At 38.4% G+C, this 17891-nt stretch overlaps 1 protein-coding gene across 1 annotated transcript in view; it reads left to right on the top strand.

Annotated features, from left to right (window-relative positions):
* MAOB (monoamine oxidase B) overlaps positions 1-17891 on the top strand; it is a 120844-nt gene that overhangs the window by 48217 nt on the left and 54736 nt on the right. The window contains exon 3 of the mRNA XM_086387092.1: positions 1042-1179. Coding sequence (XP_086243218.1) covers positions 1042-1179 — 138 coding nt within the window. The remainder of the gene's footprint in view (positions 1-1041; positions 1180-17891) is intronic.

The following is a 17891-nucleotide window of genomic DNA, read 5'->3' as shown; positions in this document are numbered from 1 at the left end:
AGCACTGTTTATAATAGCCAGTACATGGAAGCAACCTAGATGTCCATCAGCAGATGAATGGATAAGAAAGCAGTGGTACATATACACAATGGAGTATTACTCAGCCATTAAAAAGAATACATTTGAATCAGTTCTAATGAGGTGGATGAAACTGGAGCCTATTATACAGAGTGAAGTAAGCCAGAAGGAAAAACATAAATACAGTATACTAATGCATATATATGGAATTTAGAAAGATGGTAACAATAACCCGGTGTACGAGACAGCAAAAGAGACACTGATGTATAGAACAGTCTTATGGACTCTGTGGGAGAGGGAGAGGGTGGGAAGATTTGGGAGAATGGCATTGAAACATGTAAAATATCATGTAAGAAACAAGTTGCCAGTCCAGGTTCGATGCACGATACTGGATGCTTGGGGCTAGTGCACTGGGACGACCCAGAGGGATGGTATGGGGAGGGAGGAGGGAGGAGGGTTCAGGATGGGGAACACATGTATACCTGTGGCAGATTCATTCTGATATTTGGCAAAACTAATACAATTATGTAAAGTTTAAAAATAAAATAAAATTAGAAAAAAAAAAACTGAATCTTTTTGCTACACACCTGAAACATTGTGAATCAACTATACTTCAATAAAAAAAGTGGTCCTTTCCTTTCTTGCTTTTCCTCTAGCATTAGGTACCTCAAAATTAGCCAGAAATGCTAAGTAAAGAGAAATTTATTAATAATTCATAGTTTACAAATCTAAGCCAGTAAAACCCAGAGCACGTTGTGGTACATAGTGAGAATGATGGGGTTCAGAAATCTCTTGCTTATTTCAAGTCCGATCAGTTTTGTTTTAAAATTAGGAATGATTCAATAACCGTTTAGTTGCATGAATGAGGTAGATAAAGAACAGAGTCCAGTTTTCTATAGGTACTCCTCAAGGTGTATCTAGAACCTGTGAAATGCCAATCTGCTTTTTTTAGGGCTGTCTTTTTTATCTTAAGAATAACATTTTCACAAATATTTATTTTTATTTCTTTCCATGGGAAAACAGAACCAAAAAGTTAAATATGTGGACCTTGGAGGATCTTATGTTGGGCCAACTCAGAATCATATCTTAAGATTATCCAAGGAGCTAGGATTAGAAACCTACAAGGTGAATGAAGTAGAGCGTCTGATTCACCATACAAAGGTAAGCCTGGAACAACCTTTGAAGGATTTGGAGATTATTCTGTCAGTATTTCCATATATTAGTACAAATTCCAGATCCTCCCCTCAGACAACCTCCTTTATCCTTGAATGATGCATATGTATTTTATAACTATATTTCAACCATTCTAAGAATTTTCTTTACAGTTATCAAAGGCTAATTCTAAATCTATTTGGGAAGGTTATTGATGAAGTAGTATTAACCATTTGGTAACAAGATGAACAAAACCAATAGAGAAAAAACATTTGTGATTAATTAAATACCTCTATTAAAATAATTAGGGCTCTTTCATGTGATACAAAAACTTGTGAACAGTTTTACAAATGCTATCTTAGACATCATGTGATAGAGTATTTGCAATATGTCTAATGTAATTATTTTGAAATTTGGTTATTATGTCCTATATATAGGCTAAACTCACTTTCTTTTGGAGATTTACATAAACATAGGTCAAGTCCCAAATTTCATCTTCTGTGGGAAAGCTCCATTGATCTCCCTCAAATTTCTGTGAGTTTACTGTGTCTCGCATTCTCACGATCATTTGTGGTCCACGGTTCTTGCTTCCATGACACATATGCTCATTCACATTCGTGGCCTGTGACTCTCTTCTTTCGTTTGCTCTATGTCAACCTGGGTTCGAATTCACCTCTTTGTCTTGACTTTCTTTGGACTACCCCGAGCATTTGTGTACAGTAGACTGGACTGAAGTTTTGAACAATGGGGGTGAGGGGTTCAATCACAGAAACTTAAAACTGAATATTGGACATTGTTATTCTAGGAAGCTCTTCAAACAGGGTGCCCTTGGTGATTTCTCACTGGCCACATTTTTCTGTGAATTCCAGTCTCCCACCATGTTTCTCCCTTTAGACTCTTCTCACAACTCCCTGATGTTTGTTTTCCCAGCATCTCTGTCTTGGTCCAAAATATCACTGATGTTCTCTGACAGAGATTTTTAATTTCAATCTTTCCTCTCTCTTCCTCACTTACCTCCTTAAAGGATTTGAGCAATATAGAGACAAGTTCCTCACTGGAAAAAATTGTACCCTTAGGAGACAGAAGAAACTATCAACAGTTAGTTTTGAATCACATAATAGTGTCGATGTGTTTATTATTTGTGGGTGATAATATTAAGAAGGACAAATAATAGACTATATGTTGTGAACTGTTTAATGAAACAGAAAATAAAAATTTATCTGATTTGGTATAATGTGGGTAACATTTATAAGAAATGTTTTGTTTGACCTTCAAATTTTGTTTTATGAGCCTTTTCACCTTGCTTCCATATGTGTCTAGTGGGAAAAGAGACACATGAATTAGAAATGAAAATGAAGCATGGTAATAGCGTGATTTATTGAACATTCATCAGCAACTCTTTGTAAACATCGTTCATTGTGTTCCCGGCTTTTATATGTAGATCATCTTGACCGATTTCTTCTGTCTTCATGTCCTAACATTTAAGACTTGCAGAGACTGAATTCCCAGAACACTAGGATCTCTTTTAAATTTCTCTGGACAAAGGAGATGATGACTAGAAATTAAATTCATTTTTCTGTCTTTGTGAGGGCAGGGTTTCTTGGCAATCAGGGGCTATGTTCAGGACACTTTGTTTTTCTGGAAATCTTTCCACCGACACTGTGTTCCTTGTTTGAAAGAGATTGCTCACAGTCATCAACTGTGGCAAGGATGTTATACTTGAATTTTTCAGAATGATGACCAAATATGCTTCTTTCTTTAGCTATTTCATATAATCCACATGAAGCTAAGAAAATAATTAAGCACTATCTCTGATTTGATACAGAATACATATGCCAACATTTGTCTTCATGAAATTAAAATGAATGTTATTGCTTTCTAATTATTACAAAAGGAAAGCGGGTTTATTGTAAAAATATAAGAAGAAAACTTGGGTAGAGGAAAAACAATTACAAAACTCCTTCAATAATCTTATGTAGAGAAAATCACTCTAAAATATTCTTTTGGTACATAGATTTTCATGTTCCTGTCTTGCTATTTTCTGACCTCTGCTGGAGGAAATAAGAAATATCAGTACACTTTAAAATATTGTATACATATGCATATGTGTATATGTTTGATATACTTACTCTTTAATTCTCATCCTGAGACAATTAAAGCACTAATGAATTTATGAAACAAAGATTTCAGTTTTCAGTCCACTGAAAACTGGTTGTATCCAGTGAAGTGTTACTTGATGATAAATAATAATAAAGATTTTAGAGCTAAAAAGTCCTCCCTAAACTAAAAATTTGTTCTCCACCATCATCACTTCCATGTCTTTGCTTATATGTCGTTTTTCTTCTTTTGAATCTGTAAAAAGCATCTGAGATGCTTCCATCCATTTCTGGAATTATTGACCAGAGCTCTGACATCTGATCTCCTACTACATGACAAAGAATGTAGTTCAGAAATTTGTTTCCTCTGTAATGGTAGGAAGTACTTTGGCCATTTGGACATTACCTATTTCAACAACTACTGTTCCCAAATGCAAACAATTATTCATGCAAATATCTAGTATATTTGTGCCTTGTTTCTTCAGTGGACCTGCACTCTATTTCTCAACCCAAAGCCTGAGAATGTCAAGAGTATCAAGTGTGTTACTTCTCATATTGTCAGATCCTGCTATTCAAATCAGCCTGCTCAAGGACTCTGTTTTTTCAGTTTCTTACATGATTGTTAACGTAAGACAGAGTTTTACATGCAGTCTTAATAACATTAAGCTAAAGAATTTGAAGTTGGTTGTTGGAATTGAAACTGGTGAAATGGATGGAGCTACTCACAAAGAGGTGTGAGGGGCCCTAGCAGCCCGTGATAGGCTAGCTATTCAAAGGAAGGACATCTTTTCTAAGAAACGAGGACCCTCAGTATCACCAGTTCTCTGATAGTACTGGAAGAAGTGGTCTGTTGACAGTTGGGTTGTGCCCACGCTAATCCCATAACAAGCATGCATCAACCTCTAATGTGTTATGATATACGGGGTGTTTTGCTCTCTGCCTCTGATCTCCAGAAATATTTCTGTCTACTGAGTGGTACTCATTTTTAGTGCTACAGTAGATCTGTCTTACATTGCTAAAAAGTGACTTTCCAAACCCTTGTTCATGAATTGGTACCAAGCTATATGGGGATTTAATTATCAGTGGGAAAATGATCACCTAAGCTCAAATCTATATAATTTAGAAAGTGTTTTCCATACTTCTCAAATCGGTGATGCAGTCCTTCATGCTTAATAATTATTGTGAAACAGCTACTCAAGTTTATAATCTATTTCACAGTCATGTTGATTTCTGCTAGGATGGTTTAGAAGGCAGTTGTTTACATGCCTTGGAAGTGAATTGTGAAAAATGTCCCCTTTTAGGGACTAACTCATAATTAAAGAGAAAAATACAAGAAATATAAACCTCTTATGGAATGTTGCTTCATTTTGCCTTGTGCCTCTTCCTCTTTTATCTTGTGTGTGTGTGTGTGTGTGTGTGTGTGTTTGCATGCTCACATGTGTGGTTATTGTGTTTTTGTTTGTTTTTTGTTCTTTCAGGCTCATACTTTGAAGGAGTTTTGTACGATGTAGGCTATTGACATTCAGAGTTTCTCTGTCTCAGAAGTTTTATAAGTCTGAAATTTAGAATGAGTGTCAAGTGAAAATATGCATGCAACTGCTTTAGGCCCAAAGGCTGAACTGCTAGGCATCTGGTGAATGTAAAGATGTAGCATGACTTAAACTTAAGAGTCCAACTTCACACTGATAGTTGTGTGTTTCCAAACTTCAGCTCTTGTGATAAACTGAAAAAGAAAGAAAGAAAAAAAAAAGATGCTCTGGTCTTAGTCTACTTCCCAATGAGCAGAAGCCAAGATCACTGTCAAAGTCCCTTTTGTGTTGTATGTGGTAAATATCAATGCTTGAAGGGATGAGGAGCTATTTCTCAAATACTTTGCCTATGTGTCGCTGCTACAACTGCTATTGCTTAAACAGCTTTGTGGAGGAGGCACCATTTGGCAGAACTTTTCCATTTGTTGACAACACTGAAAGCCAACAGAAAATATGGTACCCCCAGAGGACATAAAGGCGTAGAGTAGAAACTAGATCTCTAGCGATCAGACCAGTTGGGTGAACTTCTTGGAAGAGATCACCGTCTCTCTGTGTTGGGGAACAGCAATAGAATTAGAGGAAACGTTGAAAAAGAAAATACTCAAATTTGAATTGCATTTGGCTAATGAAAACCATCCTAAGATGTAGGACTTCAGTATCTTGCAGAGATCAACAGACCAGGAGTGTCCAGTCTTCTTCAGACTCTTAGTATCCCCTTCTGCATGCCTCTCCCTCCAACATTATTAATCCAGAGAAGCCTGGATCAAAGTCGAGGGTGTACTTGCTTTTCTCACAATGACAGAAGAATCCAGGAACAGGTTGGACAAAATCTTGTATTTCACCCAGGAACAGCTGCCATTTTCCCAAGAACTTCACACATGCCACCCAGAGCTCACTGGTTCTGAGATGGGCTTCCTGAACCTTCTCTTCCATACATACCCCTACTCCACTTCATTTCTTATTTGTTGGAAACAGATATGTCTTATCATCACGGGAATATCCCACCCCCCCCACTAAATATGTAGAATAGTAATTTCCTCTTCAGCAGGAAAAACCTATTTGTCTAGTGATCATTCTGAAGCTTATGTTAAGTTCTTCTGGAAAACAAAGTGCTAATTTGCATTTATGAAAGACAGGCAGATTTTTGACATGTAATTGATGAGGATGATGCTTTCAGTGGCTGAATGTGGGGGAATATTTGGGGGATAAGAGAGCAATTTATTCTAAGCCTTCAAGGTTTCCTTTTAGAATTTAAAATATGATAAAATCAGTAAAGAAAGTGAAGTCAGTCAGTTGTGTCCTACTCTTTGCAACCCCATGGACTGTAGCCTTTCAGGCTGTTCAGTCCATGGTATTTTCCAGGCAAGAATACTGGAGTGGGTTGCCATTTCCTTCTCCAAAATCTGTAAACATAGTCTCCATGTAAAAATACATGCACACACATCTGGATAAATTTAACAATGGTTAGAGTTGTGGGTAACACAGAGTTTTAAATTATAGTGAAGGTAGAAGGTAGAGAATGTATAGAATTCAGTTATGGTAGTGAAGTTCATGAAAGGAAACAAGCCTGTGGCTTAAAATCTTGTGGGAAATGTTTACAGCAGCTGTACCATATCATCATGGAGTATGGCCAAGTAGTCCAACTACTTGACTACATGCATGCTCAGTCATGTCTGACTTTTTGTGACCCCATGGACTGTAGCCTGTCAGGCTCCTCTGTCCTTGGAATTCTCTAGGCAAGAATGCTGGAGTGGGTTGCCAGGGGATCTTTCTGACCCGGGGATCAAACCCTAGTCTCTTGTGTCTAGGGCATTGGCAGGTGGATTCTTTACCACTGTGCCACCTGGGAATCTAAGTAGTCCAAAGGAAATGCATTGGCGAGACCCAGCTCATCAGAGGATGGTGACTAACAAGGGTGATCATGTAATAGGTCAAAGCTCCAGCAGCCTGTAGGGATTGGCAGGAAGTAGAAGATGGCCTAAAATATGTTAGCCTACCTTGCCACACCCTCACAGAGCCCATGCCTTTCTATTGGCCTCTGCTTCAACTAGTAAATAATAACAATGGGAACGTTGCTCTGTTATGGACATCTAGAACCTTCCACGTGCTTTCATGCATGACATCTTTTTTTTTTTTTTTTTGACTGCTTGGTATATGGGATTTTAATTCCCTGACCAGGGATGGAACCCACACCCCCTATAGTGGAGTCTTAACCACTGGACCATCAAGGAAGTCCTCATGATATCTTATTTGGACCTCACAATTGTGAGTCTCAAATAGCTAGAAGTTTTGTCCCCGTTTAACAGATTAGAATGTAAAGGCTAAAGAGATTAATTGCATATGGCAGGAAGCGATACAGTCAGAGCATGAACTGAGATGCCAAGAATACACATTAAAGAGCTTGCTGTCCTCTGTATGGGAGACTTTTTGTCATTTCCATCTGAGCCCCAGCACCTGCCTTTGTCCTCCTTCTTTCCTGCCAAACTTACACTCTAGCATCTTGGAAAAACCCTGTTGAAGATCCTCCCTTCTTTAAAATTATCTGCAATTGGCTCCAGTTATTCCACTAACTTCTTCCCAAGTCCTGTATTCTCTTCACTTTCTTAATTACATTCTGTGAAAAGCAGTTTGGAAGTAGAAAGTGAAAATCACTCAGTCATGTCCGACTCTTTGCAACCCCATGGACTATATAGTCCATGGAATTCTCCAGGCCAGAATACTGGAGTGGGTAGCCTTTCCCTTCCCCAGGGGATCTTCCCAATCCAGGGATCAAACCCAGGTCTCCCGCATTGCAAGCAGATTCTTTACCAACTGAGCTGTGAGGGAAGCCATTGGAAATAGAAAGAAGTCTGTTATTTGTACTTTAAGATTAAGACCCTGCCCCCTACCTTCCACACACACAGAGAACATATTTTGATTACATTTGACATTCTTGGATTCTTATTTTTGTATTTTCACATAAAATTTTTAGGTTTGCTTTTTTCACTTATAAATATTCACAGATATTTTCTAATGTCCTTAGACATTCTCTGTAGATACCATTTAAAATAGATATATAATATTCTGTCCCAAGAACATTCTGCAATGTAGTGGCTATTTTGCTGATCGGTTGCATTAGTTAAGTTTCTCCACTCTATTCAAACGGTCTAACATGTAATACAGATCTAATATAGGTTACTACTATGCAAGGCACAGGACTAAATAATTTAGTTTGTGACAATTTGAGGTAAAGTCGTTGTGGGATTTGTGGAATCAAAAAAAATTTTTTAATATGAAAAGAAACATAAAAAGGCACAGTGATTAAATAAAATAAAGCAGGAGAAAAAAAAGATTTCCATGGTGCAATTAAACCAGGAAAAGACTGCAGCCATAGATCATAAAATTTGAGAATTGATGGCAAGAAAATTCCTGACTGATAGCAAAAAAAAATTCATTCCTGGCTCTCCAATCCCAGAATTACTCCATTGCTGAAAGCAAACGTGTTACAAAGTAAAAAATCACTAAGGACTCTCACAGTTTCTTTTGGCCGCTTCAGGGTCGTTAAGTTACTTGGTCTGCTCTCCCAATCATCCAGGTGACAGTTTTGCCAATGCCTTACCACTTTCTCTGGTGGCTTAGATGGTAAAGGATCTACCTATTAATGCAGGAGATCCAAGTTTGATCCCTGGGTCAGGAATATCACCAGCAGAAGGGAATGGCTACCAACTTCGGTATTCTTGCCTGGAGAATCCATACAAGCCATGGACAGAGGAGCCTGGTGGGCCCCAGTCTATGCGGTCATGAAGAGTTGGATGTGACTAAGCTAGTGCTTTCTCTACCTTTCAATCATGTGCCATTTCTTTCCTGGGCACTTGCACCAGGTCCACTAAGCTAATGGTACACAATTTAAAATTTTGTCCTAGCAGTGCTCCACTTCGAGTTATCATCACATGGTGACTCCAGATAAAGAACTCTGGAATGGACCAGCTTGGATGAAATTGGCACTCAACATTAAATACATTTAAATAAAGATTTAAACATAAAGAATTAGAAGAATTATGATTGTAGTACAAAATGTACTATAGTTTGTTTTTTAAAAAAGCCCTTATATGGTCAAACATTATAGAATATATAAAATCTGAATGTGAGGAAGGTGAGAAAGGAAGAAGTATAAGAAAGATGAGTAATCCTTGAAAATTTCCATCATAGCATGGAATCAGTATATACCAAAATTATACTTGTAGCTAATAAAAAAAAAGAGTCAAATCTCTTAATGATCTTTATGATCTTTTGACTGTATGCCACAGGGCTCTTTCTCTTGTTTTAAGCAACATGCATTTGAAGTTTAACCCTTTCTTCAATTCCCTTCAGTTTGTGTTTCTTCTGACTGAAGTGACTAAGCACACATGCATGTCATTAAAAATAGCAAATCTTATCTGATTTGATTCTCATATATTTGTATTTCTTTCTTTGCTCCTCCTTCTCGTCATCTCTTACTTCTCTGTTTCCTTCCTCTTTCTCTCAGTCATCCATTTGTTCACTTGTCCATCCATACCAACCATCCATCCATCCTTCTTTTGATGTTGTAGACGCATACACAGAGGTCTGGAATGTCGTGTTATAGCTATTTTTTTTTAATCTGGAGTAGTACGATTTGAAGTAATGTGCGGCCTTCTTCATTGTATTTTTGAGTACTGCTCAAACTTTTTATGAACAGCTCCTTTCATTTTTACTTTAAAAATGTAATTAGACAAATACTCTACTTTTTCATATTCTTTACCATTATACTTTATGACAAGATACTGAATATAATTCCCTGTGCTATACAGTAGGAATTTGTTGGTTATCTATTTTGTATATAGTAGTGTATATCTGCTAATTCCAAACTCCTAATTTATGCATCCCCATACCTTTCCCCTTTAGTAACCATAGTTTGTTTTCTACTTAAAGATGCTACTTTGAGAATTCATGGTATATGAGAAGAGGTTAGGCCCAGTGTTTCCAGCAGATCTCTGTTATTCTCACATGCCCAGGCAGCAGTCTCTTGGGTGACATAACTATTAACAAGAACCAAACTGCTTCCAGCCAGGCTTAGCTACTGAGTTTTGACCCTTTGAGTTTAGACAGTCTAGATCCCAAAGCAGCTGTTTGAATGCAAACCCTCAAAGATTCTGATCCTGGTATTAATGGGCTGCAGAATTTTCCCAGTGTATTCCACACACACACACACACACACACACTTCATTGACTTTTTTTGTGACCTTGGCCATGTTGTTTCTGCTTTGTACCTTGATTTCTCCATTTGCAAAAGGTGGATATTTGTACCTGTCCTATTTAGTGCTTTGAGATTTTAAAGAGAAAAGAGAACAGAAGCCACTGATTAACATTATTTTCACCAATAAGACTACTGTGGTACACTGAAGATACTAAGAATGTTTTGACAGAGCCTGTTTCCTTTCCTTTTGAAAACAAACTTTTCTAATAGGCTCTGAGGATTCTTACTACCAAGTAAAAATTTAAATGGTAAGACACCAGATAGGATAAAGCTATACAAGTTCTTTTCAAAAGAAAACCAGGTCAGTAAACTCACCCTGAAAATATTTTCACAGGTGCCTTATACAATGAAATATAACTTGTCTTACTGTAAAATCCAGCCTTCTTTATTTATTCCTCATATTTAAAAAAAAAATCTGTATTTATTTGGCTATGCTGAGTCTTGCAGCATAGCCAAATGCAGGATCTATTTCCCTGACCAGGGATCACCAGGGATCACATTCAGACCCCCCTGCATTGGGAGTACAGCATGTTAGCCACTGGACCAACAATGTATTGGCTGCTCAATTGTGTCTGATTCTGCAACCCCATGGATGGTAGCCTTCCAGGCTCCTCTGCCCATGGAATTCTCCAGGAAAGAATACTGGAGTGGGTTGCCATTCTCTTCTCCAGGGGGTCTTCCCAACCCAGGGATCAAACTTGGGTCTCCTGCATTGCAGGCAGATTCTTTACCACCTGAGCCACCAGGTAAGCCCATTTGGACTACCCCCATACTAAGTGCCTTAGCAGCAGCAGCAGCATACTAAGTGCTCTAGTGGATACTGTATGGGAACAGCAGAGGCCTAGAAAGTTAGCAGAGTCTGTGTATTTTTCCAAATGTTTCCAATCCAGCTTCAATTTTTTAAAAAGTCTGTCTAAAACATGTCTAGATCTTACAACAGAAACCCTACATTGTGGCGTAGATTAATTTTGCTTATTCTGTCAACTCCAAATGTATGGCATCACAAAGAACTTGGAAATATACAAAGAGTGAAATTCCTTATGTGCCTGTTGCTTCCTAAGAGCAAACCAGTTTGCTGCTGCTGCTGCTGCTAAGTCGCTTCAGTCGTGTCCAACTCTGTGTGACCCCATAGACGGCAACCCACCAGGCTCCCCCATCCCTGGGATTCTCAGGCAAGAACACTGGAGTGGATTGCCATTTCCTTCTCCAGTGCATGAAAGTGAAAAGTGAAAGGGAAGTCGCTCAGCCGTGTCCGACTCTTAGCGACTCCATGGACTGTAGCCTACCAGGCTCCTCCATCCATGGGATTTTCCAGGCAAGAGTACTGAAGTGGGGTGCCATTGCCTTCTCTGTAAGAGCGAACAAGCTTAGAATCCTTTTTTAAAAACTCTCCTAGGTACCCAGAAAAAGGCCATGTCCCTGAGGCTTTCATGTATAAGACAGTGAGCAAGTTGGAATTAAACAGGATTGAAGTAGTCAGAGATGCTTTCATAGAGAGCGCTTTGGACACTTCTCAAAACCTTGAAAGACACTGCTAAATAAATTTAAGGGACTAACTTTGTGGAGAGCATAAATACTTTTCCTATGGTCGCATTACTTTAATATTATTTTAATGAAGTTGTTAAACTATCCCTGACTGTGACTGACTCTGGAGAAACCACGGAACTGGCCCAAAGTGTTATAAATTATTATTGTCTTAAAATAGAGTTAAGGAAAATTCCTACAAGTAATAAGCTGTAGAGAAGATAAGGCTATAGTTAAGAGAAAGATGTTTATTCATTTCATCTTTGAACACACATGCTCCATGCAAAGCTTTGAGCAAAAGGGCGGCAGAGTGACCTGGAGCCTTTTACTGCTGACATTTACTGTTGCCTCTCTTTCAAGTTGGCAAATGTTAAGGGCAGCTGCTGCAGACAGTGTCTAGTCACATACAAACCAAGAAAAAAAAATTACAATTCACAATCACCTATAGTTTAGATTCTCACATAGAATTAAACACACATGTGCCTTGTGGTTCCTGGAAACTCAGTTCAAAATTGAATGTAATAATAGCCAATACCTTTTGAGATTCAAATATGTGCAAAGCACCATTCTAAGCATTTGATATGCATTATCTCAATCCTCAGGAAAGCCTTACAGCTATTACTATCTCTTATTTACAAATGAGGGCATTTCAGTACAAGATGTTTGGGTGATTAGCTCAAGTCTCTCAGTTGGTTAGTGATGATCCCCCTCAATCCAGAGTTTGTGTGCTTGGCTCCACAGCTGCGGTGCCAACCCCAGAAATCCTTATGAGAAAGGAGCGGAAGCCTCAAGAAAAACAAAGAAAAGGGTAAAGGTGCTCAGAACTGAACTGTGGACTCAACCCTCCTCTTCTTTCTGCTCAGTCTTGGTCCATAAGGCTACCTTTTTTCTGTCTTATTCCTCATTGCTGATTTTTTAAACCTCCATTTCACCTCCTGAGACCTACCTGATCTCCTGGTGGCATTAGGAGCCCATGAAGGCCACTGACATGAATTTTCCTTTTGGTTTAATCAGAGGCTTTCAGTATCTCTATCTCAGAGAGATATTGAACCACCTCATTTCATTCATAATCCAGGAGTTTAAGAAAGTATTAAAATTGCTCATTCTGGTAAGACTGCTGGAACTCTGTTATACCAGATCAGTCTGAGAGTAGACAGCCATACATGTGTCTCACATTTATTTCATTTTCCTACTACAAATTGTAAACATAATATAGTTAGAAGAAGAAGCATTGCTCTATGTCTAACTTGATGCTAAGGCAGAAAAGGAAAGGTAAAATAATATATTTAAGGGTGACCTATGTAGGGTAGGTGTTTTGGCAGTTGAAGGAGGTCATTATGATACCTAATGACATTGATCCTTTGGATTAGAAAGGATGAGAGTCCTTCTAAAAAACAACAGGTTGTTTTAAGCTCCTACCTCTCTTTTCTAAGGCCAGGGTGGTTGTACTGCTGCTATTTTAGGGACCTCATATTTCTCCATTATTACTTCCAGGCATTTTTCCCAGGTCATTCTTGACATCTTGTCTATGAATACAGGCTGATTTCTTGACTGGAGAACCCTGGAAGAAAAACAGCAGTAAAAAATAAATTAGAATGAATGAAACTAAATTTTTGTTATGGCTTACAACTACCTACATGCTGTGCCCCTTCCAATGTCGTGACCCAGGTCACTCTAGTCTCCAGGCACTCTGGCTTCTAGTATGTCAAGTTTATTCCTATCCCAGGGCTTTTTCACTTTGAAGTAAATTAAATATGAAACAATGATACAAATGAATTTATTTACAAAAGAGAAGCACACTCACAAGCTTCAAAAACAAACTTATGGTTACCAAAGGGGAAAGGTGGAAGTGAGTGGTAAATTAGGAGATTGGAATTAACAGATACACATCACTATATATAAAATAGATAAACAAAAAGAATTTACTGTATAACACAGAGAACTATACAAATGTCTTATAATATCTATAATAGGAAATAATCTGAAAATAATATATATGTAGATATATGCATGTTGGAGAAGGCAATGGCACCCCACTCCAGTACTTTTGCCCAGAAAATCCCATGGACGGAGGAGCCTGGTAGGCTGCAGTCCATGGGGTCGCTAGGAGTCGGACATGACTGAGCGACTTCACTTTCACTTTTCACTTTCATGCATTGGAGAAGGAAATTGCAACCCACTCCAGTGTTCTTGCCTGGAGAATCCCAGGGATGGGAAGCCTGGTGGGCTGCCGTTTATGGGGTCACACAGACTCAGACACGACTAAAGCGACGTAGCAGCAGCAGCAGCAGCAGATATATGCATGTATATAAATCACTTTGCTGTATACTTGAAACTAATATAATGTAAATTAACTATATTTCAATTTTTAAAACATTAAAAAAAAGTGACTAGATATTCTTTGACACCCCTCCCATGGGGAGGGAGAGGTGAATTCTATGACCACCCACCCCCCGTACTGAGAGGGCTCTGTTGCTTATTTGACAAGTAGAATATGATGGAGGTGATGCTGTTCTAGTTTGGGGCCCAGGACTTAAGAAACTGGCAAAAACACTTCTGTCTTGGAATAGTCACTCAGTAGAGCTTTTGAGTTACATCATATGTGAAGTCCAAATACCCTGAGACCACTGTGCTGGAAGAAACCTCATATGCCTAGTCTCCTGTCCCAGCTGATTGTATAGTCTCCTGTCCCAGCTGAATGCTGCCTTCCAGCCTTACCTTTCAAGGCACTAAACTTGGCAGTGAAGCTGTCTTGGACGTCCAACACAGTCAAGCCTTCAAATGACTCCAGTGCCAGCCATTCTCTGACATAAGCCACACTAGTAACCTCAAGCAACAACTGCCTAGCTGAGCCCAGTCAATTCATATAACTAAAAGAGATAGTAACAGGCTAATGTTTTCCAACATGGACTGTTTCTTTATGCATCAATAGATAACCAACACATACTTGCTGTTTTTTCCATTTGGAATGCTCTGTCTCAGGTCTCAGCTCAAACATCCCCTCCTGGGAGACCTTCCCTGATAACCTCACCTTGCTGCTGCTGCTGCTGCTAAGTCGCTTCAGTCGTGTCCGACTCTGTGCAACCCCATAGATGGCAGCCCACCAGTCTCCTCTGTCCATGGGATTCTCCAGGCAAGAACACTGGAGTGGGTTGCCATTTCCTCCTCCAATGCATGAAAGTGAAAAGTCAAAGTGAAGTCGCTCAGTCATGTCCGACTCCTAGCGACCCCATGGACTGCAGCCTACCAGGCTCCTCCGTCCATGGGATTTTCCAGGCAAGAGTACTGGAGTGGGGTGCCATTGCCTTCTCCAACCTCACCTTAAGGAGTAGCTTCTCCCACCCCCACCTAATATTCTCTATTCCTAATTTATCCCTTCCCTGCTTTATTGTTTTTCCAATGCATTTATACGTGCTTAACATCATATATGTATGTATCAGTGTTTTTTTAAATACTTATTTATTTTTGGCTGCCTTAGGTCTTGGTTGCAGCATGCGGATCTTTCATTGTGGTGTGCAGGCTTCTCTCTAGTTGTGGTGTGGGCTCTGTAGTTTGTGGCACTCTGGCTCTCTAGTTGTGGTGCACAGGCTTAGTGGCCTCACAGCATGTGGAATCTTAGTTCTGCGACCAGGGATCAAAACCACATCCCCTGCATTGGAAGGTGAATTCTTAACCACTGGATCAACAGGGAAATCCCTATGTATTCAGTTTTCATATGCTTTCTCCAAGTAGAATATAAGCTCCACGAGGGAAGAACTTTGTTTCTATTTTGTCCACTGAGACACCTCCAACACTTGGATAAGGACCTGATGCATGTTAGGCTTTAGGTAAATGTTTTTTGCATTAATGACTGAAAGAATGGATGTTCACCCCCATGTGAGCCTATCTTTTAGAGCACAACTGGGTGGATTTTGATTTGGTATTGCTCTTAGGGGCAAAGTGAAATATTTTAGTCACAAGAAATCTAGTCTTACAAGATAACAAGTGCCTACCTCATCTGGTGTCAGGAAACCAGGCGATCCTACCCCCATCTCAATACATACACCACCAGTTCCCACCAGAATTCCACAACTAAAGACTTACTTTCTTTGTTCACCATTAAGGTACAAATAAACTTACAAACAAAACATACAAAAATCCTTGTGTTCATGGAGCTTATGTGTTAACTGGGTAGGACTGGCAGTAAACAAACAAAATATACAGAAAGCCCAACTTTATACCCAAAACAGAATTAGAATTAACCATGTGTGGTTTTATATTACTTTTCAGGCACAATCAAGAAATATGAAAAAGTACAAAATAAAAAAGGGTATAAAATATGGATTTTCTTAAAAGTGAAGTTAATTCAAATGTACCAAAAATTCATGTATTTCTTTGTCTGAAACTTTTTTTTAAAAAAGTTCATTTATAATTTAACACTCTCAACTCTAATAAGTATATGAGTTAATTTTCAAATACATTTTAGAGTTAAAAATCAGTTAACCACCAACTTGTGAATTATGCAGAAAGCTTTGGCTTTTAAAACCTGTTACTTTTCCCATGTCAAGATTTAATTAAATTTCTATGAAGGGTTTAAACTTTTTAACCAGGTCTGCTAAAATCCCCTGTATACATTAAAGCAATGTGTAATAAAACATCTGCTCAACCATATTTGGATGAATATATATATATATATATATTTGTTTGTTTTTCAGAAAGTCCCAATGCTACAAAGAATTGGAGGTACAGGAGTGTAAGAGAGTGGGATAGAATATCAAATAAAGTAGGGCCTCACCCAGGGGGTGACATTCCAACAAAAACCTAACTCTAATCTGTAGGGTTTGCATGATGTAAATATTTCACTGTGGCTCAGGTCAACCTACCAACGTACTGTTAATTAATATAGACTTGGGGAGAGACGAGCACAGTGGGTTTTCCTGACTCAGTATGCACAAGCCCCAGTAACCCCACTGGAAGGTCAGTTCATATAGGCAGTTATAAGAATATTGGCTTTTATTCTGGGTGTTATGAGAATCCATAGGAAGATTTTTTTTTTTTTTTTTGGCTATGCTGTGGAATGTAGTTCCCTGACCAGGGATCAAACCCAAGGCCCTTGCGTTGGAAGCACAGAGTCTTAACCACTGGACGGCCAGGGAAATCCCTATTGGAAGATTTTAAGTAGAGAGGTAACATGATCTTAATTTTGATTTAAAAGTTATATTCTACAGAAGTTCACTCATGAGAAAATAGATACTCTGTGTGTGTGTAGGCTCATATACATATATGCACATTAGCACATGGTTATGTGTGTATTTCTTCTTCATAGATGTCAATTCCCCCCAGCCACCACTCTGCTTTTTCTTTGGGGCAGATACAAGAGAAGAACGCACATCCTTTCCTGTGAAGGGCTGGTCCTTTTGCTTCATTGAGGCATTTAACCAAGAGCCTGCTGAAATAAAAAATGCCATATATTATCATAGCTTTTAAGAATATGTGGCTTATTCAACCCTAGAGCTTCTCATAAAAGCAAAATTCAGCATACATGGTGAAGCCTTAAGTTGTCATCACAATTAGTTATATTCATTTCATTAAAAATATTCTTATGATCCTGCTCTGTCCTCCAGCTTGGAAGCTCATAGCATTCTATTCAAATGGATTTATGTACATTTAGGAAACATAAGGGTTGTCAGCAGACATTCAATAACTTTGAAGGGGAGCTTTTTGAAACTATACTTTGACAGTCTGCATTTCTCATTGCTATGATCATCATTTAAATCTAGTTTCAGTCAGCATAAGTTAGCTAGCACCTTGTGGACTGTTTTGGAATTTAAAACAACCATATGAGACAGTATCCCTGAATGGAATTTTACAATTGAAGCTATGCATATGAATGGTGTTAGAGGTATTTTAGGAACCGTCTCAGTTAATAGATTAATTTCAAGTGAGTCTAAATGATACAGATCAAAGAAAGAAAAAATACTTGTATGGTGACAGACTTCCTGAGCATAAATACATAGACTTGGAGACAGAAAAAGTGAGATGGTTGAAAATAATGTCCAGAAGAAGAAAGACATAAATGCTTATAAATTTAACAGAGACCATGAATATGTCTTAATTATAATAAATCTTAAATATAAGACATCTTAAAGAGTATCTCTCTTAGCTATGAATGAAACAGCCTTTGTCTCAATGGTCTTTTGCTATGATCTTCCACCAGCTTGAAGATATGTTGGCAGTATCATATTAAGGTTCCTCATAGCCTTGAAAATACATTTTGGGGGAAAATCAAAAGATAAAAACAACTCTCCCATCTGTAATAGTATAAAGATTGGGAACAAA

The sequence above is a fragment of the Bos grunniens genome, chromosome X, assembly GCF_055505025.1.
Source record: "Bos grunniens cultivar Pamir isolate PY7600 chromosome X, Bosgru_T2T1.0, whole genome shotgun sequence".
In the NCBI taxonomy this organism is placed as follows: domain Eukaryota; kingdom Metazoa; phylum Chordata; class Mammalia; order Artiodactyla; family Bovidae; genus Bos; species Bos grunniens.
Note: the sequence above shows the minus strand (reverse complement) of the source record. Positions and strands in the feature narration are given on the sequence as shown.